Source organism: Triticum urartu, chromosome 6A (genome assembly GCF_056163025.1).
Source record: "Triticum urartu cultivar PI428250 chromosome 6A, HENAU_Tu73, whole genome shotgun sequence".
In the NCBI taxonomy this organism is placed as follows: domain Eukaryota; kingdom Viridiplantae; phylum Streptophyta; class Magnoliopsida; order Poales; family Poaceae; genus Triticum; species Triticum urartu.
The window spans coordinates 603,710,296-603,729,686 of NC_141878.1; the positions used below are offsets into that span (position 1 = coordinate 603,710,296).

The window sequence follows — 19,391 nt, forward strand, 5'->3', positions numbered from 1 at the left end:
CATGGGGTTGCCCGGTTGAACGATTCTGCCCTTGGCGACATCGACCAACTCGGCACCCACGAAGTGCAGAAGAGTGCAAGGAACATCGGCGGTGCCCTGCGAAAACATGTACAGGGCATCAGGGATGCCCAGTCAAAGGCAAGGAGATGAAGTCATCGGCCGAGAGGCTTAGTTACCGTGATGTCGTCGAGCTCAGCTAATGTCGAGGCACCGCCAACGGCGGGCGTGCAACTGACGGAGGGGGCGCTTGTTGGCGAGGTGCCGGCCGGCGTACACCCGGGTGCATTAAGCTCCAATGCCCGTGCCGGCGCCGGAGACACGAATACCGCCTCCGTCGGAGACACCAATGGCGCCACCGGAGACACCAATGGCGCCGCCTGCGCGCTGTGCGAGTTGCTGGCCGTGAAGCTGGGAACCGGGGGAGGCCCCTGTTGGCCGCCCGCAATCCACGTCGTCAGCCCATGAATCAACGTAGGCACCATGGCATTGAGCGTCGTTCCAAGTTGTTGTTGCACTTTCTCTTGGACAAGCTCCGGAATCCGCGCCACTTGTGCCTTGAGTTCTTCAACCTCGCGCGTTTGGCTTTCCGAGCTGGTCTTTTTCTCCTTCCGCACACCAGTGGTATAGTATGACCCCCATTTTGTGGACAAGCATTTGCCGGCCACACGACCAGCTGACGTCGGCTTAGTGAGCTTATCCTTGTTTTTCATTACGTTCAACGCCCTATTTAAAGGGGTGTCGAAAGGGGAGCTCTTAGACGACCCCGCGCTACTGCTTTCAGTGTCCTGCGAAAGGAACGTGAACCATTTAGAAATATTGGGGATTAACTAGAGTGCAACCATATGGAGCTAATTACGCGGGGGTGTATTCCTTACCAGAAGAAGCTCAAGCGCCCTGGTCTTCGGATCCGTGGTAAGCTCCTTTATTATCGGGTCCTCCTTGTACCGGGCCCCGACATAGTTCCTGGTCTGCTTGTCACCGCTGTATTTCTCGAAGCGGGGCGGTAGGCCTTGCTCGGCACGCTCCGCGTCCTCCTTGTCCCATATAGGCTCCGCCACTCTGTAACCGCCGGGACCGAGTTTGTGTTCCCCTAAGTTCAACTCCCGCATTTCTTTCCCCCACTGACTTGATTCGGAGGTTGCACTGCTCTCGCACTTGATCTTGAACTCCTTGTACTCATCTTCGCTCATCAAAGGATATTTCGCCTTGATCTTCTCATAACTATCACCTTTATCAATCATTCTCTTCACCGCACTTTTCCAAGTAGACAGGGCCGTGCTCATCTTCGTGAGGGCGGCACTGTTCACTTTATTCCCTGAGAGGCGTGTGTTTTCAAATTCGGCGGGGAACTTGTATCGTTCGTGCAGCTTCGTGAAGAGGAGGTTGCGCAAATTCCCTCAGTCCTTATGCCTAAGGTTCTCGGTGTTGATCGAGACGGTGCTCCGGAGAATGCACCCGAGCTGAACCGAGTACCCCTTGACTATATGTTTGGGCTCCGTTGGATTCCCGTCGGAGTCCACTTGAGTGAATTCCTCCTTGAGGGTGCGGAGCGCATTCGGGCGCCGGTCCTTCCTTTGCTTCTTCGGTTGGCTGCCATCTGTGTGTGCGCCGCCATCATCTGTGGTGGCATCCTCAGCGGCACCATCAGTGGTGTCATCCCCGACGCCACTAGGGGTTGTGTAGTCAGGATCGGTGTCTTCCGCGGCGTCCTCATAGCGGTGAGGTTCTTCCTCCATCTCCTGGGACAGCTCCCAGAATTGCTTGCCGCCTGAACCGCCGGCCTCATCGTTGTGGGCCATGTTTTGCTCTAAATAGGAAAAAAGTTTGGTCAAAAAGTTGGTTATTGTCAAGGAACAAGATCATGGTCTCATCATTTAGGGTTTGTCGACACCGAGGTAGTCTAGGAAAAAATAAATCCGCAAGTCAATATATCAGGACCCATCACATCTTCATAGACTCGATGGGGCCTCAAATGCCCTTCCTCATCTACAACTAGTTGTCCGCCTCAGTCGATGGGTTTTCTCACATTTTTCTGATTCAAACTAGATTTCGATGGCTGTTAGGTTATTCGAAAGCAGTAGCAACTTGTAGAGGGTGCAAACTAGCCAGCATTGGGAAGTTCCAGTCTACTAGTAGAGGGAAAAACATGAGGAGCAGCTTGTAGGTTTGCTTGCTCCGGTGGGACGGGATGGAGGATATAGCTGTAGCACCCCTATATCGTACATAGATTTATTTTTTGCCCTGTTGCTCTTACTAGTTTTAGCTTATCAAAGTGGATGTATGTATCACATGTTTCTGAAACTAGATTTGTATTGCTGGTAGGTTATTTTGTGTATGTGATCTAAAATAAATACAAAAATTATTTTTTGCCCTGCTTCTCTTACTAGTTTTAGCTTATCAAAGTGGATGTATGTATCATATTCTTCTGGTGCATGAGAGAGTGAGGGGTAAACCACAAGCTAGACAAGTGAAGGTGGTGGAGTGGTGCTGCATCCCCATCCATCCATCTATCCATCCATCTGCATCATCTCTTTTGACTTGACCACATTGGCTCATAGCTAATCTAGCCAATCTACCTAGATCCACCTGCTTGCTTGTTGCACATTGTGTGGAGGGAGCAGATCTCGCCATTGCTTAAGTGTAAAGCTAGATAGTGTGTGTGTGAGAGTCCACTTAGCTGAAAATGTTGGGAGACATGATTTATCTGTTCAGTCACCATCACACACACTCAGATTAACATTCAACACCTGAACTAGAGTTAACAAATTGGGCATCTTCTAGGTCAAACTATAAATGTTGATTAATTTTTGTTTCGGTTGAGAATCGGGCACCTTCTAGGTGAAAATTGGGCATGACCTTTGCTAATTTTCTTGACCTAGGAGTGCCCCATTCTCAACCGAAACGGAAATTAATCAACATTTCAGGAGAAAGGGGTCATTTCAGAAGATCACAAGTAGCAGCAGCATCACAAGTAGCAGCAGCATCACAAGTAGTGCAGCAGCAGCAGCAGCATCACAAGTAGTACATCAGCAGCAGTGAATAAAATTTTTATATGAAGTTTCTGAAATTTATGGAAGTTTCTAGTACACTAAAGGAGAGAAAGGAGAGGAAGTACCCTAGCAATCTATGAAAGTGTCCAGTACACTAAACTCCAACTCCGGTACCAGAGGAAATGGGCAGTAGATGGGCAGCACTAGACCACCTACAACAGATGCAACAAATTACTCCAGTTAAGTTAAATTACTCCAACTCCTATTTGCAAGATCACAAGTACAACAAGAAGTACTCTACTTCTATTTGCAACATCACCAACTGCTCTGGGTACAAGAACAAGCAGTACTAACCAGCCGCTCCTTGGAGTGCAGATGCAGCTCCAGCTCCTTGACGTGCAGATGAGCAAATAGTGAGCAAGGACTGAAAGTCAAACACGTACAAAGATAACTAGTACATGGACTAGTAAACAAGGTGAACACACAATTATACTAGCAGATTACTCAATCACAAAGCAAGATTTCGATGACAGTTATTTCTCATAGCATAAAGATGGAGTAGAAGCAGTAGAGAGCGGCAGCAAGAAGGATTTAGAGAAGTGGAGTAGCAGCACTAGGGGCGAGGGGAGAGGAGCAGCAAGGACGAGGAAAGGAGGCGGCGATAGCAGCATGTAGAGCAGCAGAGCAGCGTGGCGGCGCAGGCGTGCAACCACGACAGAGCAGCGGCAGCAGGGTCGCGCGGGTGGGGTCGGGGCTCAGCCGGCGGTAGACCGAGCGCGATGCGCGGGGCGAGAGCAGAGGCGGGGGCCGGTGCAGGCGGGGCGAGGGCGGGCAGCAGCAGGGCAGGTGCTCATCCAGTGCAGAAATCAGGGGGGATTTTGAGCGGGCATACGATGCAATAGGGAAGGAGGGAGGGGGAGGGAGGAGGAAGGAGGGGTGGTGGCTACCTGCCTATGGACCGGTCGCCGACGTAGCTTCGGCGGTGGCGTTCCTGGGCGGGGGCGGCTGCTCCGGGGACAGGGAGGGAGGCGCTGCGGTGCCGGAGTCGGGGCCGCGGAGGCTGGGCGCGTGTGGCTGCCCGGCTCGAGGAGGCAGGGCGACGGCGGTGGAGCCCGAGGAGGCAGGGCGGCGACGGTGGAGCGGGCGGTGGAAGGAGGGGGTGCGCGTGAGGGTGTGGCGAGGGGGGAAGTGGATCTGGCGAGGGAGGGACGAAGGGATCGGGCGAATTAGCTAGGGGGGACATTACTAATGGCACACCCCCTGGCGGTGCGCCATTTGAATGTTTTTTGATAGCAATGGCGCACCCCCGAGCGGTGCGCCATAAGTAATCTTTTTTTTTGCAAAGCAATGGCGCACCAGCCAGCGGTGCGCCATAAGTATTTTTTTATTATTTTTTGTTGCATCTAATAATTTTTTAGAAAATGCATATGAATATGAAACAGTAATAAATTTTTATAAAAACAGTAATAATTTTTTAAAAGATATCATCAAATTTGTTATTTGAAAATATCATCAAATTTGTTATTTGAAAATATAATCAAATTTGTTTTTTTGGATTTTTAGTTGCATTCATTTGTGACGGTGGAGCGGGGGAGGGTGCGGGTGGGATCGAGATGGAGGGGGATCGAGATCGAGATGGAGGGGGAATCGAGATCTAGATGGAGGGGGATCGAGATCAAGTGTCGTCATGAATTCAAAAAGTGCCCATGAAATTTAAAAATATTCATGATATCAAAAAGTGCCCATGAAATACAATCGAGAAATGAAGACTACGATTTAAATACAATCGATCTTAGCTAGCTATCTGTTCACAATCTTCTTGCCCTTCTTTTTCGCAAATGGAGTTCTTTTGTGGAACGGACGTCCTTTAGGTAGGGTGGTCCTGCTTCTTCTTGTGGTGTGTGCTGCTACTTCATCGTCGTCGTCATGTTCGATCTTCGGGTCGCCGTACTTGTCGAAGTCTTGCTCATTGGCTACTCCATCCATTCCGATGATCTTCCTTTTGCCTCTCCTCATGACAACACGACTGGGCTTTGACGGGTCGGTAATGAAGAAGCATTGGTCCTGGGAAGCTAGTACCCATGGCTCATTTTTCGCGGTGACGTTTGCGCCCGCGGTCTTGGATTTGGCTTCGGGTATAACCATGGTGGTGAAATACCGGTCTTCTTTTAGGACGCTCTTGGCCCATCTGACACGGAACATCGGGACCTTCTCTCCAGCGTAGCTCAGCTCCCAGATCTCCTCGATCCTTCCGTAGTATCTGTCCTTGTCGTTACCGGTGTAGGATTCCATCGTTACCCCAGAGTTCTGATAACCATCGCTCTTCATGTCCTTGTCCTCAGTGTAGAATGTGTAGCCGTTGATATCGTACGCCTCATAGGTCATCAGGTTGTTCTCGGCGCCCTGTGACAAGGCGAATATGAGTTGTTCTTCCGCGGAAGAATCCTCATGTAAAGGGTACGACATAAGCTTCTGCTTGAACCAACGCATGAAACATGAGTTGTGCTCTTTGAGTATATCTCCGTCCGTCCTCTGTTGGCCTCGGTCATTGTACGTCTTCTCAATAAAGGTTTTGTGCTCTACCACCCAAGGATCGACCACGTCTATGTGTTGTAGCGCGACTAGGTTTGCTCTTTCAAAGTCGGCGAGTCGACCCTCGAAGTCGACATGCATTTCGCGGCGACCCTCACGGTGACCCCATCTAGCGAGCCTGCCGAGGTGCCTGTTGACGGGTAGACCAACGGGGTTCTCGATGCCTAGATAATTCGTGCAGTAGGAGATGCACTCTTCGGTCAGAAAGCCCCTGGCTATACTTCCCTCTGGATGTGACATGTTGCGAACGTATCCTTTGATGACACCATTCATCCTTTCGAACGGCATCATGCTGTGCAGGAATGTCGGCCCGAGTTGGATGATATCCTCCACGATATGGACCAGCAGATGCACCATAACATCAAAGAATGCGGGCGGGAAGTACATCTCAAGCTCGCATAGTATCATCACGATCTCTTCCTATAGCCTTCTGAGTTGCCTCACGCCAATCGACTTCCGAGAGATGACGTCGAAAAAGTTGCATAGGCCAAATAGCGTTTCACGGACGTGCGCGTCCATGATCCCACGGATTGCAACTGGAAGTATCTGTGTCATCAGCACGTGACAGTCGTGAGACTTCATCCCGCTGAACTTCTGCTTCGTTGGGTCTAGGTATCTGCTTATCTTCCCCGCGTAACCGTAAGGAAGTTTCCGGTTAATACAATTCTAGCATGAATAATAAACATTTATTATTGCCTCTAGGGCATATTTCCTTCAGATATGTACGTCAACAAGGGTGATGGTACAAAGTGGAGGTGCACATTTATTTATGGAGAGCCTAAAGCGAGCCAGAGGTACGTTACGTGGGATCTTTTGAGGCGGATTAAACCTCTTGGTGTTGGACCTTGGTTTATGGTGGGGGATTTTAACGAAACTATGTGGCAAAATGAACACTTCTCTCGACATAAGAGATCTCCTAGACTCATGGCCAATTTTCATGAAGTTCTGTCAGAGTGCAAATTATTTGATTTGGTCTTTCAAGGTGCTCCGTGGACGTATAATAATATTATAATATGCAAGAGGGAAACAAGAATGTTAAGGTATGTCTTGACCGTGTAGTGGCTTGCCCTCTTTGGTCTTCTATTTTCCCTCAGTGTAAGGTCCCCCATATTATTAGCTCCAGGTCTGATCACTGCCCCATTTTAATTTAGTTGATGGATAATGTGCAGGGTGGGAGGGTTGCTAGAGAGTTGAAATATGAATCTTACTAGGAGAGGGAAGGTCGTGTTTTGGATGAACATATTAAAATTTGTTGGAAGAGAGGATCAAATATAAAGGATCTGAAAGATGTTGCCAATAATTTAGAAAAAAGAATGAAATCTCTTCATGGATGGAGTCGGGTGCATATTGGGTATCTGCCAAAGAAACTTGATTGGGCTCGAAAGAGACTGGACATTTTGTTAAATAGAACTGATCATTCTGCTTTGTTGGAAAGAAAGAAAATTCTAGGGGAGATGGATGAAATTCTTATCAAGGAAGAAATATTATGGAAGCAGAGATCTCGTCTAGACAAGATGAAAGGGCGAGATCGTAATACAAAATATTTCCAGCGAAAGGCTTCTTGGAGAGAAAAAATAATCTATTTCGGCTCTTAGGAAGGATGATGTCTGTCTCACAGAAAATCCGGAGGAAATGAAAGGTAACCCATACTCATTTTTTAAGCAACTTGATTCTTGTGATGCTTCGGTTGATCCATCCCACATTATTTCGACAGTCAAGCCCCGTGTGAATGATGATATGAATGATGATCTTTGCAAACCTTTTACGAAAAAAGAAATAAGTGATGCCCTTTTTCAAATGGGACCGTTAAAAGTGCCAGGTCCAAATGGTTTTCCTGCGAGGTTTTTCAAGCGGAACTGGGGTCTAATTGATGATGATATCGTGAAGGTTGTTCAACAATTTTTTATTTCTGGAATTATGTCCGATGGTATTAATGCTGCAACTATTGTTCTCACCCTGACACTACTAGGGAAAAGCCTAGCAGCAGCGCGGGTTTTGGGTGTATCAGTAGCGCGGGTGCGCGCGCTACTGATACGGCGCCACAGCTAACTTGTAGCAGTAGCGCGTGTTGACACATGCTACTGCTATAAATGGTTATCTGTAGCGTGTGTTGCAAACATCGCTACTGCTAATTATCTGTAGCGGGTCTTATACCCCGCGCTACTGCTATTACTTTCAAAAACAAAAAAAATCTCGATCCCGTGTGTGCTGTCAATGGCAACAGTGGTTCTATCTAGTGATGATTGGCGTCGCCGGAGGCATGAACGGACAGCGGAAGACCAGATCCGGCGGTGGCTATTGGAGAGGGCCCGTTTCTATGGAAGAGCCAGGCCGCGGCATGGGGCTCCTCTTCCGGACCATGCCAGATAGGTCCGAGTCGTCAATGGCGATGACCTGCACGGGCATGGACAAGGAAGGGTGTGTCAAACCAGAGGGAGAGAGAGAAAAGTAAAACCAAGGGAGAGAGGAAGGTGATGGAGGGAGTAGCGGAGCTAGTCACTGGTGGTGAGGTGCTCCGGTGTGGTGGCGCAGGGCGGCGGCCTCCTAGACGCCGGTGGAAGACCGGCGGCCTCCTAGACGCCGGTGGCGCGAGGCGGCGGCCTCTTTCGGCACCATGAAGGAGGATGGGCGCATGTGCAAGAGGTCCATGTGAGAGCGTATGGAAAGTGAGAGGAGAGTGTGGCGGAAGAGAGGAGGGATTTGGGGGAGGAGATGGGGATTCGGCCGGGGATATGGCGACTTCACATACCTCGTACTTAGTAGTAGCGAGGGGTATAAAACCGCGCTACTACTATCAACTTAGTAGTAGCGCGGGTTTATACCCCTCGCTACTACTATGGCATGTCTCGGGGGGCACGGTAGAGACCGCTTAGTAGTAGCGAGGGTTAAAAACCCGCGCTATTACTATCAACTTAGTAGTAGCAAGGGGTAAAAACCCCCGCTACTAATAAGTAGCAGTAGCGAGGGGTATAAACCCTCGCTACTAGTAAGCGTCTGCCTATAAGCTTTTCCCTAGTAGTGTGAAGATTAAGAATCCTCAAACAATCAAAGATTTTAGGCCGATCAGTTTGCGCAATGTTATATACAAGATTATTTCCAAGTGTCTTGTTAACAGGATGCGCCCGCTCCTTGTTGGTATGATTTCCCCTACCCAAAGTGCGTTTATTGCGGGAAGGTTAATCTCTGATAATGCTATCATAGCTTTTGAATGTATGCATTCATCAAGTACGCTTAAGGATTTAAGAGGGGAATATTGTGCTTATAAGTTGGACCTCGCTAAAGCCTATGACCATGTGAATTGGCAATTTTTGCAAGGTATGATGGGTGCGTCGGGTTTTGTGCCGCAATGGATTAAATGGGTTATGACATGTGTTACTTCGATGAAATTTGCGGTGCGCCTTAATGATCAATTGCTGCAGTTGTTCTCACCTACTCGGGGACTCAGGCAGGGAGATCCTTTATCTCCCTATTTGTTCTTATTTGTTGCTGAGGCGCTTTTTTTGTTGCTTAATGACGCATGTGCCAGGGGAGTTCTCCACGGATTCAAACTGAATAGACAAGCTCCTGGTATTTCTCACTTGTCATCCTGGTTGATCTTCATCAAGTGAAAATGTAATCCTCGGCATGCCTCTAATACTTCAATATGTTAGCATGGAAAATAACTCCTGGATCCAAGGAAATTATATTTTGCTTCAGCTCTTGATGTTGAATAACATTGCTTAGTACACTAGACATCCCAACAGCAACAATCAACAACCTCTATTTATAGACATCAACACCTTGGCCCGTGCACTAAAACACAACGACAACTATAAGCAATATTTGCCATGTCCAATCATATCAAATACCTGCAATGTTTATTGAAGGCACGAGCACAAAGGTGATGATCTGACCAACAACAAATCAAACAATCAAAGAATTAAGACATAAATTTTTCTATCATTAAATAGAAACCTCGAACATAATGAACCAATAAGGCGCGATGTGCCACTGGGCGCAACATGGCTAGTTAACTGTCCTTTTGGATTATGTATGTTTCAAAAGTGGAGCTAAGAGCATCTACATATGGTATTGACATGTGGTAATATCAAATGTGACCTCTCAAACGTCCGTGCACGCGTCCGCGGACAATGGCCAATCACCCCTCATTCTCCGTGTCCACAACCGTGCCCCTCATATCTGCACCCACCCTTCAAATCTATAGTAGCCATGCAATGTCATGCAAAGTACGTACATAAAGATAACAAACATTCGAACAACACAAACTTATCAACATTCATCCATCACAACCATAAACACAAACCATACATATTCGACAAGGTATTGTACATTCGGACCCAAAAGTTCATCACATGACAATAGCTACCAAAGAAATAGGTATAAAATGATAGCTAAACGGAGAGGGGCGGCGGGTCATCACTTCCACATCGGGTCCTTCCCCTTTGCGGTCACTGAAGCGACAATAATAGTCCTCTGCATAGGCGGTGCTTGCCGTATCGCTGTCATTGCAGGAGGATGAGATGAAGATCGCGAGACGACGGGAGGCATGGGCCTGCTCCTTCGTGAGTCGGTCCGCTTTTGAGTCGTCGCCCGCTCTTTCCACCGCAAGGCGCTCGAACTTCTCAATGCCGAGCTGGAGGTCCTTGGCGTTCCTGTGGCGAAGGCGCCTCGCCTCCGTCTCCGCCGTGGTTAGCCACCAACGAAGGACTTCATGCAGGAGATTCTCCTCCGGATATTTCCGCGCGGGCGCAGACAGGCACGACCTGCAGGAAAAAGTTGCCGCCGACGCCCTCACCCTCGCCCACTGCCTCTTTGCGGCGTGCGGTGTGCTCATTCGATTTCCATGTCCTCCGATGCAGGATTTGGTCCCGCGCGGGCACAAGCACCCACCGCTGTCCGGGAGGTGCAGCGGCCGGAGGGGTGGAAGAGGGTGGCGGATTTTCCTTGACGCGGAGCATGCTGATCGCGTCGCGGAGCGCAAGGAGCCCGATTATATAGGGGTGGCTTGAGGCGTCCGGTTGTAGATGCTCCAACGACCTAAATCCTCATACCTTAATTTTCATTAAGTTGCTTATCACGAATTTCATGTTGTAGGGCTAGCTAACTGTTAGTGGGTAAGCATTTAGATGCTTGTCCACCGTTGATCTATCAAGTTGGTGCTGGGACGAATCCGAGCCGTTGGTTATCTGAATCCCGGACCCGGAGTGTGGTTGTCCAGACCAGAGTGTGCACTCTGCTCCGTCACGTCAGTGTGCTTCAGCTTCAGTAAGTAGTACTCACCCCTCCCCACACCCTCCCAAGAAGAGAGCAGATCCTCTCCGTTCCCGGCGACTCGGCGGCGACACCGCTGGAGAAGAAGACGTCCACGACAGCATCGGCATCGGCATCTCCGTCTCCTTCCCCTCCCCACCCGTGAGGCTCGCTCTCCCTCCCCCCCTGCGCCGAAACCCTAGATAGCTGGTTCTTGGTTGGATGAATCTCTTCTTGGTTGGATGTTTTTTAAGTGGATTCTGCTGTAAGATGCACTCTGCTTACCTAACATAGGGCTAGATTTAGAGTAGATTGAGTGGACTAATCGAGATTTCGACTCAGCTAGCGCTGCGATTTCGGGATACTCTGAGCCTGTCAGTTTACAGCTGCTGCCCAAGTTTTACAAAATACTGTTTCGTCAGTTGTAGCCGTAAGCTGTTATAATTCAGTTCCGTCAGACAATACAATACAGTTTTCTTCACTTCAGTTTGGAGCAGAGAACTGTTCACCTCACCCCCAACGATCCAGGAACACAGCACATAATGCATAAAACCATAAATATTTTCTCCAAACTTATGTGCAGAAAGTTAATTTGAGCTTATGTATACTGCTAGCATCGAAATGTTCTGGATGTACATATGTGCCACAAAAAAGATAAAATAAAATGGAGAAGCAAGTTTCTTGCTATTAGCTTATTCTGAACCTGAACACTACATGACAGTCCACCGAAATGTAATCCGATTAAACTGTCGTTTTAGTCTATATATATGAAGTTCCTTTGGTTGTTTATTTATCCGGAGAAGTATCGCGTGTTTATTTATCCATGATTCTGATTCCTGGTAGTACATAGCAAGTTTCTTTGATACATAGGCATATATTTCTCAACCGCAGAATATCAATATCATCTGTTTACCCATGGTTTCAATTAACATGCCATTCGCCTCGTATTTCCTGGCCAGCTTAGTAGCTTACAGTATTTTTTTTCCATTGCTTGCAGAGTTTGTCATCAGCAGCGCATCATGCAGAGGCCCAGCAAACTGCCTGCCGCCTCTCTCCTCGGAACCCCTACCTTTTCGGGACCCCAAGGTTGGGCTGACCTCCCAGATGGCTTGCTTCACTCCATCGTTGATCGGCTGGGCTCCTTCCGAGACCTTCTTGGCTTTGCCGCGACATGCCCCTCGTGGCAGGCTGCCTACTTGGCATACCCATCCAAATCTATATTCTGCACAAAATTCCCACCTCTCCTCATCCAGCCCCATGTCCGTGCACAAGGTCCTCTTCTTCCTTGTACTGGCGGTTGCCATGAGCTAGTCACATGTAAGGTTATCCCTTCGCTGCCGGATCCCTCAAGAAACGCTCGAGATGAAGTTGATAGGCTGTTCCTATGGTAATATCATCTACTACTGCGACGGATGCTGTCGCATCGTCGATGTGTTCACTGGTGTGGAGGTCTCAACTCCACGTCTCCCATCCAGTGCTGTACATTTCAAATTCTTCCTGAAGGGCATTCTAACAGCCCCCCTTGCATCACCCAACTCACATCTCCTTGTCAGTACCAGCTCATCCCTGTTAGATTTGCCTGTTGGAAGTGACTCTTGGTTTGAAGTCCAGCTTCCTCATATGTTCGAAATAGGCGAGATTGTGGAATTCAAGTGCCAGTTCATTCTGTCGGATGGCCATGCGAGCTTCTACACTGTGCAGCTGGTCCCTCGGCTTGCTCTGCATGAGATGACAACCAAGTTCCATGACACGATTAAACTCGTGCGTGAGGAAGGGGAGGAGGTGTTTGGAAGGCTGGTGGTTTGTGGCGACATGCTTCTGATGGGCGATGGTGCTCGCAGTTTCTACCGCCTCGACATGTCAACCAAGCCTGCAACATGGATGACCGTGGAGAATCTGAACAATTGGGCACTCTTTACAGGAGGGGGACCGACGCTCTCTTGCAAGAGCCCGGAACTATGGGGAGGGAGGAGCAACGTCGGGTACTCTGCTTCTAGTTCTCAACCTTGGTCTCTCTATGGGGTGTGTGGCGCGCCAGATCCCGTGCAGGATACACTGCCCATCAATGTCGATGTAGATCGTATGGTGCCAACTTGGCCGTGCTGGCTGTACCCAAGCATGTTCTACTCCGATGGCCGATGATCCGTGCCTGCCGCTGCCGACCAACTAACTGCCAGCTTCTTCTGGAGTTTGCCTTGGAGATGCAAGATTGATTGTTGCTGCATGGATAGGTTAATTTATGGCTTGAAACATTTGGTATGTAGGAGTGCGCCCTCCCGCGCGCTCGTGTGGTTAGTTTGTTGAATTTGGTTTCAGTTGTCCAGTTTTTAGGAACCTGTGCTATGTATTTCATCAGTATTCTACTAAGTGTACTTGGTCATCTATGTTTTTTTTTCTGTGATTGAAGTGACATGTTCAGTGTCTCCCCTGTTTCGTCAACGCGGGAAAGCAAGAGAATGTTTCTGCATGCACATATGAACCTACGCTTGTTGTTCTTCTCGACGCTGTATATGTTTTCTATGCAGTACATATGGCCGATTTAGAGAAGATAGTTTACTCGGTTGCCCCCTTAATTTGAAAATACAAATCCCCATCTGATAGCTAACTGAAGGACTGGGCATTGCAGTTTGGTTTCTCGCCTCATCATGCCAGTGAATTGAGCCACTAGCTGTTATCAGCGGATGCAGTTGAAACCTGACAATGATAACGACTGAATGTCTTTGGAACTTTCTTTTTTCAAGTTTTATTCATCTGGGGAGAAGTATGTATATGTTGCAGAATATATTAATGAAGGATGCCTGCATCATCAATCTTTTGCAGGTTAATTCGATATATTTGTTGCACTTTGCTTTCTTTTGTTTTAGTTCTTCTTCATTTTTTTTAGAAAAGGAGGATGACCCCCGCCCTGGCCATTTTATTAATTATTTTCATAAGACCTTACAAAGTCATACAACAGTAAGACTAAATCCGCCGTCTAAGCAACAAACTATCGCTACACCTATCCAGTTGATGAAGGGGCGCATATAGCCTGGACCTAATACCAAACAGACATCGCATCCAAGCCTAACATCTAAGACCTCAGACCCCAACCTAGCCACTTGCCGGGTCTGGGGCGCACACTGGTCCGGCGTGCTCTCAGAGGCCGCGGCCGCGAACTTCCACTGCTCCATCTTTAGGACTGTACTGATGCATCAACCTTGCTCGGTCTAGCTACCGTCGACGCCACCATGGCGCCCAACGGCACCTCCTCCCCGCGCGCAAACAGCTGAGCACTTCGCGATCACCACTGATACACCTTAGCGCCATGCTGCCAAGTACCACCAGTCGACACAGCTTGAAGTCCTTGGAAGATCAGGCATGACTTGACCTCGACACACCTTAGCACCTGCCGACCAGGCATGACAAAGCGTAGCACCTGTCGGTCAGGCATGACTTGACATCTCCACCGAAGCTCTATGCAAGACGAAGCCGCTCCACCTCCTGCCTCTGACTTCCAGCGCTGCTCCACAAACGATGCTCCCAAGAGAGAAACGACACCGCAGTGCCGCCATCGTCCGATCTGAAAAACCAGATCCTAGGGTTTCCCCCGGAGCAGCATGAGCGGGTCGACAGTAGTTGCAGAACGATGCCTTCATCAAGGTAACAGCGCAGAACGCCGCCATCGTCCACCATCGACTCGGTTTTCACTGGCAACTATGTCTCCCCGACTCGCAGCCGGGACTAGATTACTGATCTCGAGATCCGATCATCCAGTCTCAGGTCGACCACCTCCGACGTAGGAGATGACCACCACCGCCATAGTCCTCGTGATGCGATGCAGACCCAGAGTGCTGCAGCGAGCCGTCGCCGAATCCGATGAGATGCAGCAGTTTGAGGACGTAACGGCAGCCGCCCGCCTAGACTCGAAGGTCCTAGATCGAGCCCGGGACGCGCCCCGGCCGCCGCTGCCGCCATCTCGTACTACTCCCGCCGGCTGCAGCCAAACCCCCCGCCGCGCCCCGGCCGTCGCTGCTCGCCATCCTCGTCGGGAGGGAGATCCAAATCAGGCCGCCGCCGCCTCATATCTCGGGACGCTAGAGGAGGTCCACCGCCGCCGCGCCACGGGGCCTTCGCCCAGCGACGTTGCCGGCGGCGGCGAAGGGAGGGGGATGCACGGGGAGTCGAGGGGAGGGCGGGATGTGGCCGCCCGGTGCGGCCCGGCGGCGGCCGCACGGGTTCGGGAGGAGGATAGTTCTTCTTCATGTTTCTCATTTCCTGTGGTGATTAATTTCCTCACTTCCTCATTGCGCAAACCAAAGGTGTGGTTGGTTTTAATTTGCATAGGGATGGCGCTGATGGTATAATATAGTTTTTTTCGCGGGAAGATGGTATGGTACAGTTTAATGTCTTGTACTCTGCAATTGCAAACTTGGATTGAAAAACGCTAGTTACAGTTTGTCCTTAACTCTTAGGCCCTGTTTGGTTCGGCTGTGGATTTCTAAAAGCAGATGTGAAAAATCTGCTGTGAAAAAACAGCTATGGAAAATCTGATGTGAAAAAGATTTAGGTTATTTGGCAAACCAGCTGATACAGCTTTTTCAGATTTTGGCCCGCAGCGGAATCAGATTTTGAAAAGCATGTCCTGGGCTGCTTCCGCTTTTGGTTCAAATTTTGACAGCGGATTTCTGGAATTGGATTCTGCTGGGTTCGCCCTTTGGTTCAGATTCTGTTGCATGGCAGCGGAATCTGTCAATAAAAGCTGAACCAAACAAGGCTTTAGAGTAGAAATGTACGTCGCAGGCGGCGGCTTAGCTTCTTGCCGCCGCTGTTAATTCGAGCAAATAATATGTTCTTTCTGGGTGTTGCATATGTGTATGTTTGTGTGTTTATTCAAGCTATGTATAAATATAGAAATCATCATGGTGATTTATTTGCAGTAACAGCATCTCGAACGGAAAACCACAATGGGGATACAATGGTGTCCCCTAATTCCCCCTACTTGTTTGTCTCCCTCTTTTTTCCTCTTAACTCAAACTTCATCAATTTGAAACAATCAATAACAATTCTATGATATAATACTTCCAAATAATTGGAAGATAACTTATGCATGACAACCCTTCGAGTAATATAACAAGCGGTGGGATCCCTCCCCATTCTCGAACAAAATGTGCATGAAAAACAATTTAACATGTCAGCAATTCAACCAGTTCACAATCTATATTTAATTAGCAGAACAAATCAAACAAAGTTCACCATCTGCTTTAGGATCGGCTTGGATCCCACGTTAGCGTTCCATGGTGCTCCTCTTACTCCGTGATTGGGCACATGTATTCCCGCCCAGTGTGCTATCACAAGAAGACTGACTGCTCCTCATCCACCTCCTGATTGGAGCTTGAATCAGAGGCAGTGTTGCGACCATGACCGTGGTGATCTCGGCATGGCACTTGACCGGGACGGTGGAATGGTTCTCACCACAGGAATTCGGGCGGTGGCAATGTCAAATTCCAGGGGTGGTGGTGGTCAATCTAGCTCGACTTGGGCCGATTCCATGTGACATTGGCGGCCAGGGTTTGGGGTGGAGGGGGCCGATGTCACTTTTTATAGCTAGAGGGATGCTGCTCGAGCGGCACGTGATTGGTGATGGATCTATTTTATACGCATTTTTAAGCTCAATTGTTGCATATTATCTCCATATATCATGTCCTAATTGAGGCAGTTACTTTCACTATGCATGATTTCTGGTTTATGCACTTTTCATTATGAGCATTGCATAGTTTGTGGTTTTACTTAGTTTCCTTTGTTTTGTTGTGTCTACATGTGGTTTGGAGCAACCATGGACCAAGAACGGTTAAAAGGCCAAGGTTGGGATCAACACGGATGACTTCCAAGCACCAGACTAGGCATTTTGAAATGTCAAATATGACATTTTTCAAAGTGCTAAAATTGAAGATCCGAACACCATAGTTGTATAGGGGTCATTCTTACGAATCCAATGAGTCCAAGAACGGCAAAATCAAATTTCGTATGATGAAATGAAGACCGATTTACTAAAGGAGTCGAGAGGAAAAGAGGACACTCGGTACAACCACGCTCGATCGTACCGGCGGTTGTACCAGGCCAGAAAAGGTCAAAATGGCTCAGATCAGACGCGATTCTTCATGGATCTTGTCCATGTTTGTTCCCACGACTTCCCTGGCCACCAAGAGAGGTATTGGGATTGGATTTGTCTCATCCAGAGCCCTTGGATGAAACTGGAGGAGCTAGATCAACGGAGGAGACCCGGCCCCCCCTATATTTACACCTTCAAGCCTAGCCGCAGGGAAGAACACTCATATCACCATCTCCATCTCCCGTGCCACTCCAAGAACAACTCCACCATAGAAGAAGGGCCAAGACAAGAATAAGGAAGAGGAGGCTCCGCCACCATGCCGCACCGGTCTTCGAGCTGGTGCCATCTCATTCGCTGTTGTCTTCACCGACGCCATCTCCACCAACACCGCCATGCCTTTATCCTCCTTCGTCTCGGTGTAGGCTTGTATTTTTATTCCTCTCCTCTATGTTCGTCCTTCATATGTTTGAGTAAAAGATGTTTCTATACCCTAGGGTATGTTGTCTATTGCAGGAGGGCCAACAAAAGTGGATGGTGCACTTGGAGATCCGAGATGGAAGAAAGCAGTGGATGAATAATATTCTGCACTTGTGAGAAATAAAACTTGGAATGTTGTGCCTGATGAAAGAGGTAAAAACATCATTGACTGAAAATGGGTATATAGAATCTAGAAGAAACCAGATGGTTCTATTGACAGGTATAAAGCTCGTCTAGTTGCAAAAGGTTTTAAACAGCAGACTATGAAGATACTTTTAGTCATGTTGTAAAAGCTACAACGATAAGACTTGTGCTAGCTATTGTTGTATACAGTGGATGGAGTTTGAGACATCTAGATATGCAAAACATGTTTTTGCATGGTGTTCTAGAAGAGGAGGTTTACACGAGGCAACCACCAGGATATGAGGTCAAGAAAACATCCATTACATGTGCAAGCTTGAAAAAACTCTTTATGGCCTGAAACAAGCACCTAGAGCATGGTACTCCAGGTTGAGCTCCCAGTTAAAATATATTGGTTTTATTGCATCCAAAGTTGACACTTCATTGTTCATTTATAACAAAGCAAATATTGTTATCTTTGTGCTTATATATGTTGATGCCATCATAATTGCAAGCTCTTCACAAACTGCTAGTGATGCTCTTCTGAATGATTTGAGTCCTAAATTTGCATTGAAGGATCTTGGAGATTAGCACTTCTTCCTAGGTATTGACGTTAATATTCAAGATGGAATAGTACTAAGCCAAGAGAAATATGTTACTAAACTTCTAGCTTGCATGGGGGATGAAGGATTGTAATTAAGCCTTCAACCACACCTTTAAGAAAAAAATCAGCATATGAAGGAGAACTACTTAAGGAAGAAGAAAGTACAAAATATAGAAGCGTCATTGAAGCCTTATAGTACTGACTCTCAAACGGCTTGATATATAATTTGTTGTTAATAAGGTTTGTCAATATCTGCATGCACCTACGACTACACACTGGACAACTGTCAATAGAATTGTATACTATGTGAAACATACTATGAATTTGGGACTTCAAATCAGACGCTCGAATTCCACACTTGTGAGTGTCTTCTCTGATGCTGATTGGATAGGTTACAGTGATGGCAAAAAGTCTACTGGAGATTTTGCAATATTTGTTTTTGGCTCTAACCTTGTTTCTTGGAGTGCTAGGAAACATGCAACAATATCAAGATCAAGTACAGAAGCTGAGTATAAATCTTTAGCCACTAGTAGAAAAGGGGGCAATGGTCCAGGCCGGGTCAGCCCATTAGTCCCGGTTCAGTCCAGAACCGGGACCAATGGGGGCATTGGACCCGGTTCGTGAGCCCAGGGGGCCGGCCGGGCCACATGGGCCATTGGTCCCGGTTCGTCTGGACCTTTTGGTCCCGGTTGGTGGGACAAACCGGGACCAATGGGCCTGGCTCCTGGCCCACCACCATTGGTCCCGGTTGGTGGCCTGAACCGGGACCAAAGGCTGCCCTTTAGTCCCGGTTCATGCCACCAACCGGGACCAATGAGGTGCCTATATATATACCCTTGCCCGCGAGCAGAGCACTCCAGTGCTCTGTTTTTCTCTGGCCGGCGAGGGGAGGGGTTTGTGTGGTGCTCTAGCTCACCTCCTATGCACATGAGGTGTTCGATGAAATGCCCGAGCCACACTAGTTAAGCTTTCTCCTCTCGAAGCTCGACCTCAAAGCTACATTTTCCTCGAGATTTGTCTAGATTTAGCGGTCCGTCACGCCCCACCCCCGTCTTCACCATCGTCGATCACCCGCGCCGATCTCATCACCGACACCGCCGTGGTGTGCCTCTTATTCTTATCTTCTTTCTGAAAGGAAAAATATTCTTACTTGTATGTTCAGATATAGATACTTGTATCATTTTCTTACTTTTATTATTGCATCTTATATAGTGCGATGGTTTTGGTATCCGCCCCCGTCGGCCCTCGTCCTGTCTATGATTCGGATGTG

The 19,391-nt window shown here is 48.2% G+C and overlaps 1 protein-coding gene across 1 annotated transcript; it reads left to right on the forward strand.

Annotated features, from left to right (window-relative positions):
* The first annotated feature begins 10,814 nt into the window (after window positions 1–10,814).
* Window positions 10,815–13,340, forward strand: LOC125515667 (uncharacterized). Its single transcript, XM_087529325.1, has 2 exons — window positions 10,815–10,994; window positions 11,830–13,340. The coding sequence occupies exon 2, from the start codon at window positions 12,195–12,197 to the stop codon at window positions 12,972–12,974; it is 780 nt and encodes a 259-aa protein (XP_087385451.1). The 5' UTR covers window positions 10,815–10,994; window positions 11,830–12,194; the 3' UTR covers window positions 12,975–13,340.
* The last annotated feature ends 6,051 nt before the right edge of the window (window positions 13,341–19,391 follow it).

Excerpts from the sequence above, each read along its gene's own strand:
- LOC125515667 (XM_087529325.1), top strand. The coding sequence starts at position 12,195 with ATGAAGTTGATAGGCTGTTCCTATGGTAATATCATCTACTACTGCGAC.